The following is an 18,276-nucleotide window of genomic DNA, read 5'->3' on the forward strand; positions in this document are numbered from 1 at the left end:
CACAGTTGATTGAAATACTGTAGATAAAGGAGTTTATCAATTTATTGTTGGACTAGGATGGAATATGCTGATATCTGCTGACACTCATTCTTTGAATGTGCAGAGATAATGAAGAACTAGATCATTTATGCACATCTTTCTGTTTGTGTAGGACTGATGCTAAGAGCAGCTATTGCTGTCCAGTATACAAAGCTATCACTGTGCAGTCATCTGCATGACTGCCTGATTGGTACAATGCCCTCTGGGTGATTAATATACATTGCAAGGATTTTAACGACCATTCTTACCTGTTTCTGCTCTGAAGGTATAGCTGTTTGTTAGATCGTGTTTTGTACAAAGTGAATCTGAATGGGAGTGACTTTTGCATTAATAACCAGCTTATGCACTTGCAGAGTTCTAATGAGGAAAATTGCCAGGTCTGCGTCCCTTTAATAAGTATCAACCCTTTGGGAGTACCTCACCAAAAATGAAATTACAATATGGATTATACAACAATTGTGTATACTATCATTATTATTTTAATTTGCTATTTCTCTTTCCCACAAAATTGGAATTGCCCTTTTTAAAGAAGTCCTGTACTTGAGAAAAATAAAGTCTGTGATTGCTGTGATAGTGTTGCATTATCCTGTATAGTCTCATAGAATGTAGTGAAGTACAGTGAGCTAAGTTAGGGTCTTTGAAGCAAGTTTTTTTATTGTCAAATGCCTAAGAATTGCATAATTTAATGAGCTTATAGAGAATGCTAAAATCTTCATAGACTTATCTTATTTTCTGTGCACAGGCTGTGCAGAGACACAAACTGACAAAGCGATGGCTGACCAGAATCATTGATGACAGAGTGAGTATTTTATTACAGGCATTATTATATAGTTACAGGCATAATTATCATTTTATATTACTTGTTACAGATATTTATATAGTGGCAACAATTTACACAACTCTTCACCTACTGTACATTCACATCCGTCCCGGCCTTGAGGCTTACAATAGAGTTTAGCTGTGCTGTTCTGTCTGGTGGGAGGTTGACTTCGGGGTCTAGGTCAAAAGACTGAATGTACTTAAAAATCCTTTGGGTTAAACAGCTCCCATATACATCTCTCAACTGTATATTAATGAGATGTATGGGAATAGCAAAAAATACTCGCCTGACAAATGCGTGGTCATGCAGCGCTGTACCCAAATTCAATTTTTATAATTTTTTTCACACAAATAGAGCTTTCTTTTGGTGGTATTTAATCACCTCCTGGGTTTTTTATTTTTTGCTAAACAAACAAAAAAAGACAGAGAATTAAAAAAACAACAACAAAAGAAAACGTTATCATTTTTTGTTATAAAATTTTGCAAACAGGTAATTTTTTCTCCTTTACTGATGGGCACTGATGCTGCGGCACTGATAGGTGGCACTAATAGGTAGCACTGGTGGGCACTGATCAGGAGGAACTGATTAGGCTGCATGGATGGGTGGTACTGGTGGGCACGGAGAGGTGGCACTGGTGAGCACTGATTAGCAATACTGATGGGCACAGATTTGCAGCACTTGGGGGCACTGATTAGCACTGATGTCCCTCTAACAGAAGCCAGTTACTGGCTTCATTCTTTTCTTCATGCTGATAGCGTGAAAAAAAAAAAGAAGCCGTAACCGGTTATTGTTTACGACCATGATCAGCTGTCATTGGCCCACTGTTATTGGCCCTTTACCCTGCTCTGTGATCTATCGAGTCTGAAGAACTCGGCAATCACAGAGTGCGCCCCAAGAATGGGAGAAAGTACACTAACGCCTTCCTGGCATTTGAGGTCTGCACTGTAGCCCTTTTTTAGCTACAGCGTGGACGTCAAGTGGTTAATTCTCTGCAAGTCTAATGGACAGGATCTGTCGGAGAAGAATAAACTATCAGTAGTTCCATGAAATGCCCACACTGCTCCCGGTAACTACAGTCCATGTAATTGTGTGTCCAGGCTTGGGTGCCGTGAGGGAAATTGGCTGCAACATTTTAGTTACCCATTTTACTGCTGCCATACTGCGTGTTCATACATGGAAAAGTGGTGGATAATTATTTCTGCAGCTCCGCTTTAATATGGCTGTATGTTTATGGAACTATCATTAGGCAGACAGATGTACAAAGCATAAAGGAAAAAATGTTGCACTAACTACTGGTAAATGGATAAGCTACTATCTGAATAACAATAATATAATATGTGGCAACTTTGTGACATAATTACAATAAAGAGCTTTCTTGTGCATCATCTTTTAGAAGAGGCTTCCTTCTGGAATGACAGCTATGTAAACAAATTTGATGCAGTGTGCGGCGTATGGTCTGAGCATTGACAGGCTGCTCCCCTTCAACCTCTGCAGTAATGCTGGCAGCACTCATACGTCTATTTCCCAAAGGCAACCTCTGGATATGATGCCGAGCATGTGCACTCAACTTCATTGGTCAACCATGGAGAGGCCTGTTCTGAGTGGGACCTGTCCAGTTAAACCGCTGTATGGTCTTGGCCACCGTGCTGCAGCTCAGTTTCAGGGTCTTGGCAATCTTCTTATAGCCTAGGCCATCTTCCTGTAGAGCAACAATTCTTTTTTTCAGATCCTCAAAGCGTTCTTTGCCATGAGGTCCCATGTTGAACTTCCAGTGACCAATATGTGAGTGAGAACGATGACACCAAATTTAACACTCCTGCCCCCCGTTCACATCTGAGACCTTGTAACACTAACGAGTCACATGACACCATGGAGGAGAAGATGGCGAATTTTTCCCAATTTGGACATTTTCACTAAGATCTCTTTCACACTGAGCCGCTCCGGGCTTCAGCGACGATATTCGGCCGCCAGCGGGGTGGTTTTAACCCCCCCGCTAGCGGCCGAAAAAGGGTTAAATCCGCCCGAAAAATGTCGCTGCAGCGGCGCTTTGCTGGCGGTATTGTTTTCAATGGAAAGGAGCAGTGTATTCACTGCTCCTCTACCGCTGCACAGAAGCTGCTGGCTGGGTCTGCAGCTGAGGTTTTTTTCAGGCGCTATTTTTAGCGCTGTGGAGCCTGAAAGGGGTCTTAAGGGTGTACTCACTTATGTTGCCAATGGCTGTGTGTTGAGTTATTTTGAAGGGACAGCAAATTTACACTGTTATACAAGCTGTACACTCACTACTTTACATTGTAGCAAAATGTAATTTCTTCAGCAGTGTTGTCACATGAAAAGATATAATAAAATATTTACAAAAATGTAAGAGGTGTACTCACTTTTGTGAGATGCAGCGTGTATGTATGTGTGTGTGTGTGTGTGTGTATATGTATGTATATATAATTATTATTATTATTATTATAAAATTTATATTTTTTTATTTTGGGAGAAATTACCAACCTGTAGGATGAAAACCTGAACTCGACTGACCTGAGGAAAAGACAGAGGAGAGTTGAATAGCCGTTACGCTACTGAAGATAAATGTATGACTGGATGTTGCTATGTGTATGCGAAGGCTGATTGGATGCCCCCGTGGTTTGTTTGTAATCTGGTTTGTGCCTGGAATGTTTTGACGCTACTGGAGATAAACTGACATTTGCGTGGTTGTGAAGGTCACTATGACTGTTGTAGGTTGCTGCCACGAAATTGCATGATTGCAAGGGTCTCAGTTTGGTGTTCTGCGATGCTATAGCGTGGTCGCAAGGGTCTCGATGTGTGTGTGATGCTAGTTTTTGAGATGGTATTGCATGGTTGCAAGGGTCCCGGGGAGTGTCCTGCTGCTGGGACGATACTGATTGCAAGGGTCTCGATGAGTATGAGTTTTGTTTCAAGATGATATTGCTTGGTTGCAAGGGTCTCTGCGAGTGTCAGGCTGCTGAGACGATAATGCGTTTGCAAGGGTCTCAACAAGAGTGAAAGGCTGTTGATACAGTTTTGTGAGGATGCAGGGTCTCAACGAATGGGAGTTGGGTTGGTGAGAAAATGATAGAAACACCTAGCTTGTTTCACCGAACCCCTGAGTGGGTAGTACAAGGAATAAGGACAACATCTGACCGATTCGTATGTTCCCTAGGGGGAACTAACGAACGATCTGAGGGACAACGAATGCTAAGGAATAGGTACAACATAAAGAGAGTGGTGATGATTCTTTATCTGCAACAGTGAGCCATTTGAGTGGTTCGCGGCGGACTGTGGCGGGAGTGCAACGTATCTGGAAGGTGTGGCATAAGGCAAAACAACAAAGTTTGGTGTGGAAAATGGATGAAGAGTGATTCGTAAGTTCCACTCCGGGATTTGAAGACATGGTATGGGTGACACTGTGAGTGGCTACGAGTTAACACAACAACATGGTAACGAATCCTACCTGTGACACTGGCCATGCGACTGGCTCCGTATCAGTCCAAAGTGGATATGCAACGTATCCGAAGAATGTGGTGTCGCGCTGTGCATGATGCACACAAGATAACTTGTTTTGGAAAGTTACGGGGGGAAGAACCGTGTATGAACGATTCGTAAGTTCCTCGGCAGGAACTGAACACATGACATGGGTGATATAACAAATGGCAACGATTAGGACATAAGATTGTAAAGTACCTCCTACCTGCAACCGCATACGAGATTTGAAGGAAAAGCTTTGAATAAGCAACCTCAACATACTGTATTCACGAAGACGAAGTGAGCTGAAAAGTCGGCCTGCTGACATAACGAATCGCGCACTGGAACCGACAATGAGTATAGGCGAGTGGTCTGCTTAAATACCCTCCAGGCTCCTCCCATAAATTCAGGCCACCATTCTGGCCTTCTTATATAATATTATTATTATTATTTTCTATTTTCCCCAGACGTCCTTCATTGATGGTCTCAGCACTTATACTTATAGTCACTCTGACTACTTCAATTTCTTGAAATCTGTCTCCCCTGGATGATTTTCTTTCTGGACAGCTGGCCACTCACACCACCTCAGCTCCCATTGGAGGTGCCCCCCTTTAGGGGTCCCTGATCTACAGTGCCACACCTTTTTATTATATAGACAACCTTGTAAGTATGGTAAAGAGTGGGTTTCCATACAGTAACTCCTTCTACTATATATTTTTTATTGAACTCATGTGCATGCTCCTGAAGGGTGGATGTCAGTATGTATAATTTTTGATATTAATCGTTTATAATCATGTGGCAACCCATCTATATTGTATGTATAGATATACATTTTTATGAACATATCATAATTGTTTTATATAATATAATATATATATATATATATATATATATATATATATATATATATATATATATATATATATATATATATATATATATATATATATATATATATATATATACATAATTGTATTGAATATACACTAAGCCCCTGTACACACGGTCGGAGATTTCCACAACCAAATCCGTCGGATTTTGTCCATCAGATTTAGTCTGACGGATTGTGTCCGAAACTGTTGCATACACACGGTCGGACTAAGTTGTCGAAAAATCCGATCTTTCGGAACATGATGACGTAATTTCGTTACGATGGGACTAGATTCAGGCTAGTAGCCAATAGCTTTGATGTAGGAATTTGATCTGAGCATGCATGGCACTTGGTCCGATCAAAATTCTCTACACATGATCGGATTACATCCGACCGGCCCAGTTGGTCGGGAAATATTTCCAACATGTTGGAAAATTGGGTCCGACGGAGATTCGGACGGAATCAGTCCGATGCATACCACACACAGTCGGATTATCTGACGACACGGTCCGATAAGACGCATTCCGACGGATTCTCCGACCGTGTGTACGTGGCATTACTCAAGATTATGCGTTTGTATGTTAATGTATATAAAAAACTGAATTCTTTATACCTACATGCTTCATTGAAAGTCCCAATCCCCTTTCCCCTCCTTTTTGACATGTAGCAGAATACAGTTTGCCTAAACTGATGAATACATTTTATTTATTATATATATATATATATATATATATATATATATATAATATATAGCAGAAAGTAAAAAAAAAAAAAAAATACTTATAAATTTGGATGTGCATTATAGCAGAAAGTAAAAAAATATATAATATATAAATTTTTTTATTTTATTTTTTACAAAATTGTCAGTCCTTTTTTGTTTATAGCGTAAAAAATAAAAACCACAGATGTGATCAAATATCACCAAAAAAGCTCTATGTGTGGTACTAAAAGTACATCAATTTTGTTTGGGTACAACGTCGCACGACCATGCAATTGTCAGTTAAAGCAATGCAGTGCTGTATTGCAAAAATGGCCTGGTAAATCCTTCCGGGGCTGAAGTGGTTAACCACTTAAAGACTAAACCTTTTTCTGACATTTGTTGCTTACAAGTTAAAATCGATATTTTTTTGCTCAAACTTCTTCGAACCCTCAAACTTTTTATTTATATATCGTTGCAATATTTTATGTCTCCCTGTATTTGCACAGCGGTCTTTGCAAATTTTTGGGAAAAAATACACCTTCATGAATAAAAAAAAAAAAACACACGAAACCGTAAAGTTAGCCCATTTTTTTTGTATAATGTGAAAGATGATATGCTGAGAATCGTGATCATTATTCGAAGCAAACAAATTGTGATTCTTATTTTATCCAGATTCGTGCAGCTCTAACAGAAAGCAATAGTAACAGGTTACTTTATGCTCAAGATGAGCTTAATTAAATATTGCTGACGTTTATACCTATACTATAATATTTTTTTATGTAAGTGTTAATTTGTAACAGTCATAGCTCTTCTTTAAAGCAGAACTAAAGCCACATTTTTATTTTTATTTTTGGATCGAGTAAGGGAGGGTTATAACCCCTGTCAGGGGTTTTTGCCATCTGTTTCCTATTGATCAGATTTCCCTTCACTTCCTGTCCCAAAGCCACAACAGAAAGTAATAGGAAATCTCTGGTTGGCAACAAGAACTAGTGACATTAGTAGATTTCCTCTCCACTCTTGTCCTAGTAATAACTCAAAATTTAGGATTTTCATTCTTTGTGATAAGTCGCAAGGTAAATAGAGTGGGTGAAGTTAACCAATAGAAATAGACTAAATAGAAAAATAACACAAATGGAGAAAAAAGAATAAATAGACAGGGTGAAGGTAACCAATAACAATAAAAACCTTCCAGGTGTTCCAATCCCTCTCCACTGTATGCTATAAATAAAAGTTTTGGCTGCTGTTGTGCTTTCAGAATAGCTGTGAAAAATAGATCAATGCTGCCACCTAGTGGTGTAATATACAGAAACAATTTATCACTAGAAATGAGACCGGGGTGGAGGCGCATGAATACATGCTCTTCATTTAAAGTGATTGTAAAGGTAATTTAAAAAAAATAAAATAATAACATACATATCATACTTACCTTCACTGTGCAGCTCGTTTTGCACAGTGTCCCCAAACACCCTTTGATTTTTGCTGTTCTGGAGTCTCCCGCCAGCCCTCTTTGCTTTTGCGTACACCCCTGGTTCAGGCTCAATCCTGAGCCACATGGTGTATGTCTATTAACATAGTCACTATGCTTTGTGAGGAGGCACTGCTATGTCACAGAATTCTAAATGACAGAAGTGCTGAGGCAATCATTTTAGCTCTTCTGTTACTTTTTATTTATGCTTCCAACAAGACTGTTAACATAGCATTACGGTAGCATTGAGCATAGAATTTAAACCGGTATAAAACCAAAAAGCAAACTATACTGTAAACTTGAATGCAGCCATCAAATTTTAGAAATTGGTAAGTTTTAAGTTTTCTTCTTTTTAGGCTTGCTTCTATTTTCATCTGGTGATCCAGTCAGCATGTCGGTTGTTTTTTTCACAACACAAACTTTTCAACAGAATGTATCAGTTTACATGGATGAGATAAACCACTTTACACTGGCAGGGGTGATTAAATTGACCAGTTTTTATTTATTCATGCAAAACCTTTATCCCAAAAGAAAAAAAACTTTGTTGTAAAAGATTTTTAAAGTATGAGCTGAAGTTTGGCCACAATTTGTTAGTTATTCTAAATCTGCTAATATCTTTAATATTCTGCTGGAAATGTGTTACTGGCCAGATCACCAGGTGAAAACGGAAGGAGAAAAAAGCCAAAGAAAAGAAAACAATCATCTAACGATTGGTAAGCTGTAATATAATACATTTTTGGGTTTATTACCGCAAACAAATCGCAACCTGGACTTCACTTAAGAAGTGTCCGATTGAAGAACATTCAGTGTTTCTCTAGTCTAGTAGTTGCTTCTGCCTTGGGGCCCATTCACACTATAATGCAGTGCGGGAGAGCCGCTTTCCCGTGTGGCTTCTTGCACCGCATTGCGATTGCAATGGCCTTGCAATCTACTGCAGGGGTCAGTTGATGTTAATGACACCCCAAACCCAGGTCACAAACGCATTGCGTTGGCCCGCACAGTACAAAAGTACCACGCAATGCGGTTGCTGCATGTTCAAAATGTAGTGCAATACGTGTGGTGCAATTATGAATGGGATTGCAATCGCACGGCACAGAATTGCATATAGAGTGCACAGGAACCACACAGCCTTCCTGTGCGAATCACATGCCATGCCATGTCTAGTGTGAATGGGCCCTTACCTGTTTCTGGAACAGATTAGCTATTGTAGGAGAGACAATAATTGGGTGTAAATGGACAGCCACTGAAATTGCTCCTTCCTTCCTTCCTTCCTTCCTTCCTTCCTTCCTTCCTTCCTTCCTTCCTTCCTTCCTTCCTTCCTTCCTTCCTTCCTTCCTTCCTTCCTTCCTTCCTTCCTTCCTTCCTTCCTTCCTTCCTTCCTTCCTTCCTTCCTTCCTTCCTTCCTTCCTTCCTCATACACTACATATGTCATTCTAGCCTCAGGCATGTCTGAAGTTCGGGCTTTTTTGTACGCAGACAGTTGATGGTACAATATCCATCTCTGCTGATATTAGATTTATATCTGCATTCGTTACAGGGTACAGCGAAAGACATTCTTAGCTATGTGATGGTTTTAAGGCAAGCCAAAATGTAAAAGTTCCATGTTTACACATCGCCCTCTTCTGAGACTCTGGTGCATCCAAATGTAGTTTATAATGAGTTCCCTGCAGTCTAGGTTTCCCTTCAAGCATGACTTTGGAAAAAGAAAGGCCTGAATTATGTTGGAGGTTTAGTATTTCTGGATATTGTCTTCCCTGACCTCTGTACTATATATATGGGCTGATATCCTATACCTGCACATTATATTCATGGGTTTCTTCAAAGGGGCAAAGGTGAAGCCTCCTTCATTACTGAAAACCTTTTTCAGAACAGCTTCTAAGCCAAAGGGCCTAGTTTCCTTATTTTTATATCCGATGCATTCAGACTATGGATAGCAGTCACTTTACTCTATATGACCTCTCTGGTAGCTGATTCCCTCAGGGTTGGAATAGACTATGGGAGGAGGTACCTAAAAAAAAAACTCTTCTGCTGTCGCATGGTATAAATGCTTACAAAAATGGTATTTAAACTTCTTCTCTTGCTTGTTACCCATTAGTCTTTTGAATATCCAGGTTAAAGTGTTCTGCTATACATGTCTGATAAGTGCAAAGAAAAAAAAATACCTGTTGATATCTGCCAAAAATAGTGAGCTGATACAGTGCCTTGAAAAAGTATTCATACCCCTCAGGCTTCACAGAACAGTTGTATTTATACCAAGATTAAATTACACACAGGTGGACTTTATTTACTAATTAGGTGACTTTTAGATTTTAGTTAGGGGTATCAGAGTAAAGGGGGCTGAATACAAATGCATGTCACACTTTTCAGATATTTATATGTAAACATTTTAAAAACCATTTATCATTTTCCTTCCACTTCACAATTATGTGCCACTTTCTGTTGGTCCATCACATAAAATCCCAATAAAATACACTAATGTTTTGGTTGTAATATGACAAAATGTGGAAAATGTCAAGGGGTAGGAATACTTTTTCAAGGCACTGTAACTTCCTGTTCTCTCAGCTTGTGCTGTACTCTTATCAGTTAGCAGTATGAACTGCAACTCCCTCCCCCATGTTATGGAGAAGAAAACAAGAGGAGGTATTTTGTAGTCCTGTCCAAGGGTGACAACACTGGGGTATAAAGATCACTGCAGTGCATATGCAAAGTAAAACTGAAGGCAAAACTTTTTCCTGGTGCCTCCATGGCAGCATACCTGTGGCTCCTCCCTCATGACCAGTGAATATTATAAAAGAAAATGATTAGTGCACTCCCAGCATTATCCTTTTTTTTTTTTTTTTTTCCCCTCATACCTCATGGTCAGTGAATGGTGGTCAAACATCCCTTACCTCTTCAGTCGGCAGCTTCCAGCTGGGTTCAAGCCTCTCCCAGGTGCATTTCCTATTCTTGGGCAGCTAAATGCGCTAAGAAGATAGGGAGTGCCTTCTGTGGGTTTTTTGGGACAGCAGTTGTCTCTTAACTAAGAGATCCTATTTGCATTTATATACTGGCATTTGCTCAAGCCTGCAGCAGAGAAAGCAGCTATAACTATTTTTCACTTAGCCTTATCCTTCAATTTCTCCCTCATGTCATCTATTCTCTTACTTTCCTTTCCTTGTGTTCCTCACTCTCTCTTTCACTTTCTTCCTCCCTCACCACCTTCCCCTTCTGATATTGTACCTTTCATTCCTGGTTGCTATTGTGGGCGACGTGCATTTTGTGCTGGCTTCTCTGAGTCCCTCAGCGTCTTCCTGCCCGCTCTCGGATGCGCGGACATCAGGAGCAGGCTCGGTGGTCTGGGCTGAGTCGAGTAGGCCGCATGGGTCCTGGTGCACGGTCTGACCGGAGGTCGTGGCGGCCATCTTGATTAGTAGGAAATTTTAAATTTTTGCCCTTGTTTGTTGAAATAATTTTTTAGAGGGTTGTATCTACCACAGATGTCCCTCCCCTCTCTATTGTTTATTACTGGGGGCTTTCAGCATGGCATCCTGTTATCTGTTTTTTTGCCAACAGTAAATGTAATACATTATTTTCTTTTTACTCATTAATACCGTTTCCTTGCGCCATCTGAAATGCCAGTTGCAACCTCCTTTTTCTTTCTCTAGCTGCTTTTTTCTGTCTTCTGCCTAAAATAAGCAGTACGCCACCTGAACAAGAACCTCTCCAACATTTTAAGGTAGGGACCGTCGTCCAGGTGAGTAAAAAAAGGAGCACTTATGCTGGTACGTTTATGTATTTCAGCCTTGTACACCAGAAGAAGTTCAAGTGGACATCAAGGCGACATAAACAAACTTGTGAAGATCCCAACCAGAGAACACTGTCCAGATCAGGATACCATGCAAGCGGCGAGGGTTCATCCGTGAAAAGACATAGTTCTTCACGTTCACCAACTCTCATATCCCTAAGAGCCGAGCATGCAAGGTCATCCCATTACCAGCCATTTGGTCTGCAAAAGCTGTTTTAGAGTCTATGCAGCAGACAGAGTCAGAGGGTTAGCTGTCCTAATCAAAAGATATCATCACAAATATCCTGGAAATCCCAGGTGGCTTATCTCGCATCGACAGCATTTGTTCTCTCTGATCAGGACAAATCAGTTCTGATTCAGATAGACAATAGAGCTGCAATATCATATATGCATCACCAAGGTGGAACCAACAACATTTCCTTACTAGGGGTAGTGGAACCCATCTTCATTTGGACAGAGGGGAATCTGAGGGACCTAAGAGTAGTCTATCTTCCAGCCCACTTAAACACAAATGCCAATCGCCTATCCCAAGGATTCCTGGATCCCAACAAATGGTCCCTACAACTGAAGTTATTCAGTTGGATCGTGGGCCAGTGGACTTTTCCTGCACTGCATCCTTTTGCTACAGCGAGCAATACCAAGCTGCGGAGGTTTGTTTCACATCTACCTCACCCTCAGGCAGAAGCAGATGCCCTGTCAAGTCCTTGGGCATGCAATCTAATTTAGGCCTCTTCCGGCCTCCTACTTCAAAAATTCTCTTGAGACTTGCAATATCAACAATAACAGTCCTGCCATATTTGCAGGGAGACCCATGATTCCCTAGGGCAATATATCTTGGTGTCCAGTCTCCGGTAAATATTCATTTGATACTCCTTCTTTTTTTTTTTTTCTGGCTCGAGGCATCACACCTATCGGACTTCTCACATATTGCACCTTCACATTAAGAATGTTAAAACGCAGAGGCTTTAATCATTAGGATGTTCCTCCAGAGTTGTTTCAACTCTGGTCAAAGCACAGGAGCCTTCAACAAACAATATGTATGACAATGTTTGGAATAAATTTTATATTTTTTGCCAATGGAAACTTCAATCCTGATGTGCCCTCTTCCTCCCAGCGCCTTCATTTCCTGCAAACAGACCTGATTTAGGATTAGGATTAAGCAATTTAAAGGTACAGCTGGTGGCAATCTGCTGTGACCACAAGAGATATGCCAAAGATCCTTTTAATAATCAAATTCTTCAAGACAGTCAAGAAGATAAGCCCACCCATTAAAACAAATCTTTCCCACTTGGGATCTCTATCGCTCTGGAGCCCTCATCCAAACGGCCTTTTGCCACATCTGATTCAGCATCCCTGTGGAATCTCACTTGGAAACTATTTTTCTTGTGGTGATGGCATTGGGCTGGGGAGTATCAGAACTTCAGGCTCTGGGATCAGAAGACAATATTATTTTTTGTACTCTGATAGAGTGAAACTTAGAACGGTACATGGATTCATCCCTAAGTTCTCCTTTTCTTCTACAAGCTCAGAGCCTTGGGCCCTGCCAATCTTTTCACAATTTCGACCTTCTTCACAAAGAGGTTCTTCATTCGGTACTAAGACACTATCCTCAAGCCACAACTCCCTTCAGACTTTCATATAACCTATTTGTAATACCCCCACCAAAAAAAAAAAAAAAAAAACAGGCAAAGAAGCAACATCTGGGGCGGAGGCCTCCAGAATGTGGCCCTCCAGCCAATCCGGAACTGCTAGCCATAAAAAAAAGTTGCCTATATATAACCCCATTTTCATGGTGTTTCAAGTCAATAGAAGAAAAAAAACAGGCCAATAAACCAAAAATATTGTAATTATAATTTAAATCATAGTGACATTTCCTGCCTTAGGGAGACAGCACTTGCTGTACTGCATTTCTAAAGGACCAGCATTGTTACCATACTGCAAGGGGTATCACTCTAGGATAAGAAATGATAGGACTACTAACACACTTCCCTTCTCCACAAGTTAGGCCTCATGCACACGAGACGCAGTTAAACGCGCGTTCAGAAGCAGTTGGACAGTTTTTTCAACTGCCCCTGAACTCATTCAATGTTATCCTATGTGTCCATGCACACAGTCTCGTTTTTTTCCGTTTTTATGCAGTTGCGTTTAGTCTCGTTTTTCCAGAAGCAAAAAAATGCGTTCAGAAACAAAAATTTCCACGTTTCAGACGCAAAACGCGGCAAAACGCGGCAAAACGCCGCTACCGCGTTTTGCCGCGTTTGCGTTTATATGCGTTTTTAAAGGTGACCTTTTTTTTACATTAAAAATCTCAAAAATGATTGCAAATGATGAAAAACCATTAGAAAAATATTTTAAGCAATTGCAAGTGGACAATCCACAACTTGTGGCAAGTGACATGGCAGGTGGCAAGTGACGTGGCAAGTGGACAATCCACAACTTCTGGCAAGTGACATGGCAGGTGGCAAGTGATGTGGCAAGTGGACAATCCACAACTTGTGGCAAGTGATGTGGCAGGTGAAGTGGCAAATGACGTGGAAAGTGGACAATCCACAACTTGTGGCAGGTGACGTGGCAAGTGACCTGGCAGGTGACGCGGCAAGTGACCTGGCAGGTGACGTGGCAAGTGGAAAATCAACAACTTGTGGCAGGTGACTGGCATGTGACGTGGCAAGTGGACAATCCATAACTTGTGGCAAGTGACGTGGCAAGTGGACAATCCACTTGTGGCAGGTGACGTGGCAAGTGACGTGGCAAGTGGACAATCCACTTGTGGCAGGGGACGTGGCAAGTGACGTGGCAAGTGGACAATCCACTTGTGGCAGGGGATGTGGCAAGTGACGTGGCGAGTGGACAATCCACAACTTGTGTCAGGTGACGTGGCAAGTGGACAATCCACAACTTGTGGCAGGTGATGTGGCAAGTGATGTGGCAAGTGGACAATCCACTTGTGGCAGGTGACGTGGCAGGGGACGTGGCAAGGGACGTGGCAAGTGGACAATCCACAACTTGTGGCAGGTGATGTGGCTGGTGACATGGCAAGTGGACAATCCACAGCTTGTGGCAGGTGGCATGGCAGATGACGTGGAAAGTGGACAATCCACATCTCGTGGCAAGTGACGTGGCAGGTGATGTGGCAAGTGACGTGGCAAGTGGACAATCCACAACTTGTGGCAGGTGATGTGGCAAGTGGACAATCCCCAACTTGTGGCAAGTGACATGGCAAGTGACGTGGCAAGTGCACAATCCAAAACTTGTGGCAGGTGACGTGGCAAGTGACGTGGCAGGTGATGTGGCAAGTCACGTGGCAAGTGGACAATCCACAACTTGTGGCAGGTGCCGTGGCAAGTGACACGCTAAATACAAGTACACTGCAGCTCTCACAGCTGCTGCTACTCACTCTGGTCTCACAAAATTGCTGAAATAGTTAATTTTTGAGCTGGGGAGGGTCTATGATGTTAGCTTAACTAAACGCTTCTAGACACAAACGCGGTAAAACGCCGCCAAATCGCGGTAAAAATCGCGGCAAAACGCGCGTTTCTAAACGCCGGTTTCAACATGTGTCCAGCAGCGTTTGCATCTGCGTCTCGTGTGCATGAAGCCTTAGTGTGTGTGTGTGTGTGGGTTGGGGGGGGGGGGGGGGGTGGGGGGTCTGTTCAGAGAGAATTGGAAACAATGCTAATTAATAAGAGTGTCAAGCACAGGAAGTTATCCACGGACAAGATTTCTGGCAGAATAAACCGATATTCTTTAGCACTTACTGAGCAGATCTAACAAAATGCTTTCAATACTTTATTTATTAGACAAAAAAAGAGGACAAATGAGAAGTTCATTGTTAGGGTTTACCTACACTTGAACTGCACGTCCACACACAGGTTAACTCCCTTTTCTAGAAAATGCTTTATTGCAGTCCAAAATTTTATCTTAATTGGTTCTAGTGTTTTTATTTTCTACCACCGCAGTTTCAGTTGTTTTCTGGCCTCCTTTTCTCTTGGCTTGTGCTTGCAGTATACATTTACTGTCACTTGGTGGTGCTGTCATTTCTCTTTTAGAACATCTGCACAGGTACAAAACTATTTAACCATTTTTATGTTTTTTTTTTTATTTTATTTTTTTATTTTTTTTGCCATTTAGCTATAGGAAAATTGAGGCAGTTGTGGTGCGTTTTAAATACAATACACACAGATTAAGCACATTTTTTTTTTCTTTAAACAGAAAAGTCAATCTTTGACAAATAAAGAACTTTTTTTTTTTTCCTTTTTTAATGAAAAGTAAAGGCTGCTTTCCTTTGGTCTTGATGGTAGCAGGGCTAGAGCTCACTCTTCTGGTTGTTAATTGCCTTTCTATAGCTCAAGGCTGCAACTAGATTGGCTTCTTATCCTGTGCTCTGCACTAATGCATTTACTTGCTGATTCCTCGGTGGCTTGAGTGGTGCCCTGTCGGAAATGGGCAAGATAAAATAATGCTAAAGAAGTAGATAGAATGTGGCTGTGGTTTCCTGAACTGTTGGTTTGGATGCATCCATTTTCAAAGATTTATTCTGTTTTGACTGTTTTTATTGTCAGGAAAAGAATCTAGATGATAGAGCATATCGAAACATTAAAGAGATGGAAACCTATGCAGAGAACACGCAGAGCTCCTTGCTGTATTTGACCTTGGAAACACTCGGTGCGTACTAAAAATGTACTATGTACTTTAAAGCAACTATACTATGTACTTTAAAGCCTTCTTTCTTCCTTTTGTTTACCTGGTTAAAAAATACCTGTATTGAGGAAGGATGTAGGCTTATACCGTTCTCTCCTTTTTAAAATTGTAATTGCCAGGTTGTTATGTTAATCCAGTGGCTTTGATACTTAAATTGCTGAACAAAGTATGCAGAGCCATTCTGACTTTGCCTTACTGCATGCTTGTTTTGTGTTCCCCTACCGAGTGCAGCTTACCTGATGAAATACTTGCCTTCTTTCCTGGTCCTGAGAGTCCCTGCCTGGCATCACACAGCGAATCCACTGAAAACGCCCCACTAGGCCTCCTCCTTACTTCATATGAGTCCTGGGGCTCCGTTTATTCTCATGGGAGAGCCGGACTTCACTAGACTGCTAGAGGGAAAATCATCCCAGTGGGAATATACTGCAAAGAAAAGTGTATCAGAGATTCCCTTTCCCCAGTATGTCCAAAACTACAAATAAAGTTTAAGGCTAAGATTTAGCTGGGATTTAAAGTAAAATTAAAAAATGTATACGTTTATAAAGATCACCAGATACAAATATAACCAAGATGTGACTACAGACACCATTTCCTATTGGGCAGTGACACTGCCCATCACACTGTAATACTAAAAACACAAGCGTGGAAGGAGGCAGGGCCAATCGCTGACTTCCTGAATGAGGTCAAGATTTGCAGTATACACCACCCTGGATTTTCGGGATTGCAGGATTACTGGAGCTCTGTGTGGTGCTTTATATATAAAATAGCAATTCAGACTTAAAGTATATAATAAGGCTTACCTGTAGGTAAAAAAAATCTCCTAAAACTGTATGGTTTAGAAGATATTCCCCTTGCAATGAGCCACTGACTGCAGCAGCTCATGCGCACAGGGGATTCTCGGCTGGGTGACAGGCTGGATAATATAGATCCTTGTAGTCTCCCCAGCCTGGCCATCAAGCGAGAGCAGACCCTAGCTACGCACTGGGTCGGCCACGACATGCCCCATTCTGGTCCAGGGGCGGCTGGTGAGATATTTACATCGGGGCACACATATGACTGGGCTACGACTGTCCGTGTCAGTGTGCTGTGGCCTACAGCCACCCCGTACTGCTCGGATGTGGGTCTGTGGTGGAATGCATCCAGCAGTCCCGGCAGGAGGGGTAAGTACGGTTCCACTTGTCTCAGCAGGATGGAGCAGCTGGGCATTCTCTAGGAGTTTGACTAGGGGGTCTCTCACTCTCCCTTTCTTCTCTCCTTGTCCCTTTCCCTCTTCCCCATGCTATGGGCTTCTGTGTGACTGGGCATATAGGGGTGCGATGCACATACCTGGCTGGGGGTCCTCCGTGGGGGCTCCGAGCCTTGGCAGGGGGCTGCGCTGGTATCAAGTCTCTGGTGGGAGGCCAGGTTTCTAAGAGGGCGCCCCTTGCAGCCGAGTGCAGTGTACCCCTGGGAGTGAGACAAGGAGTATGGTGCCCAAAGGTGCATGGGTTGGCGGATGCAGTTTCTGGGTAGCCGAGCTGCTGGGGTGCGCAGGTAAGTTGGCTGGGCAACCGTGCGTGGAAGGTTCCAGTGGAGCAACAAAGAGCTGGGTCAAGCCAGGCCAGGGGTCATACACAACAGGTTCAATCTGATACAAGGTACAGCATGATGTATCAGGAACAGAGTTGGTAGCCAGACCAAGGGTCAATACCGTGCAGGCAGACGGAGGTACAGAAGTTCAGGCGGAAGCGTAGTCGAGTCCAAACCAGGGATCGGTGCAGGCGGAGAGCAGGGAGAGTCAGGCAAGCCAAGTAGACAACAGGCAGCAGGTACATGGAACACGGGGAGCTGATGACAATCCAGCAACCTGCCCATAGTCTGCAACAGACTTAAATAGGCCAGTAGGCGCCAACTACAGTTACCGTGCGCACACATGCGTCGGCCTTATGCACCTTGCCTTAGATCCCTAAGCGGTGACAGGCGTGTGTGGGTCAGCATGGCGTCAGAAGCTGGCGCTTCTTCCCCAGACATCCCTGTTATTGCAACTGGCTCACTCGCACCTGCCGTGCCTATAAATGCATTATCGGCGGTCCTGGAGTCCTTTGTTTGCCAGGTTGGAAGCGACACGCAGGCTCAAGGGGGGTAAAAAAAAGCGCCCCTCCCCCCACTGTCTTCTGGGGAGTGCTCTGATTCAGACTCGGGTGAGAACCCCTGTTCTGATGGTCAGAGGATGCGAACCAGGACTGTTCGGACAGTGAGGATGACTCCTTGTCCAGGTCAGCACAGAAAAAAGCGTTAGTAGGAGCACTTATTACAGATCCCTCTAGATACAGGATACGACTGGGACATCTGCAGAGGTGTCGGTCCGTTTTGGGTCCCACAAACCGGCCTGCACTGCTTAAGTTGTTTCTGTATTTAACTTATTTTGATAAGTTCATTCACAAGG

The 18,276-nt window shown here is 42.4% G+C and overlaps 1 protein-coding gene across 1 annotated transcript in view; it reads left to right on the forward strand.

Moving 5' to 3' along the window:
* The window catches only part of NDUFAF6 (NADH:ubiquinone oxidoreductase complex assembly factor 6), an 80,102-nt gene that overhangs the window by 11,145 nt on the left and 50,681 nt on the right, over window positions 1-18,276 (forward strand). The window contains exons 4-5 of the mRNA XM_077493058.1: window positions 782-838; window positions 15,713-15,815. Of these exons, the coding sequence (XP_077349184.1) occupies window positions 782-838; window positions 15,713-15,815 (160 nt within the window). The remainder of the gene's footprint in view (window positions 1-781; window positions 839-15,712; window positions 15,816-18,276) is intronic.

The sequence above is a fragment of the Lithobates pipiens genome, unplaced genomic scaffold (genome assembly GCF_037356315.1).
Source record: "Lithobates pipiens isolate NorthernLeopardFrog02 unplaced genomic scaffold, aLitPip1_a1.2 Scaffold_19, whole genome shotgun sequence".
NCBI lineage: Eukaryota > Metazoa > Chordata > Amphibia > Anura > Ranidae > Lithobates > Lithobates pipiens.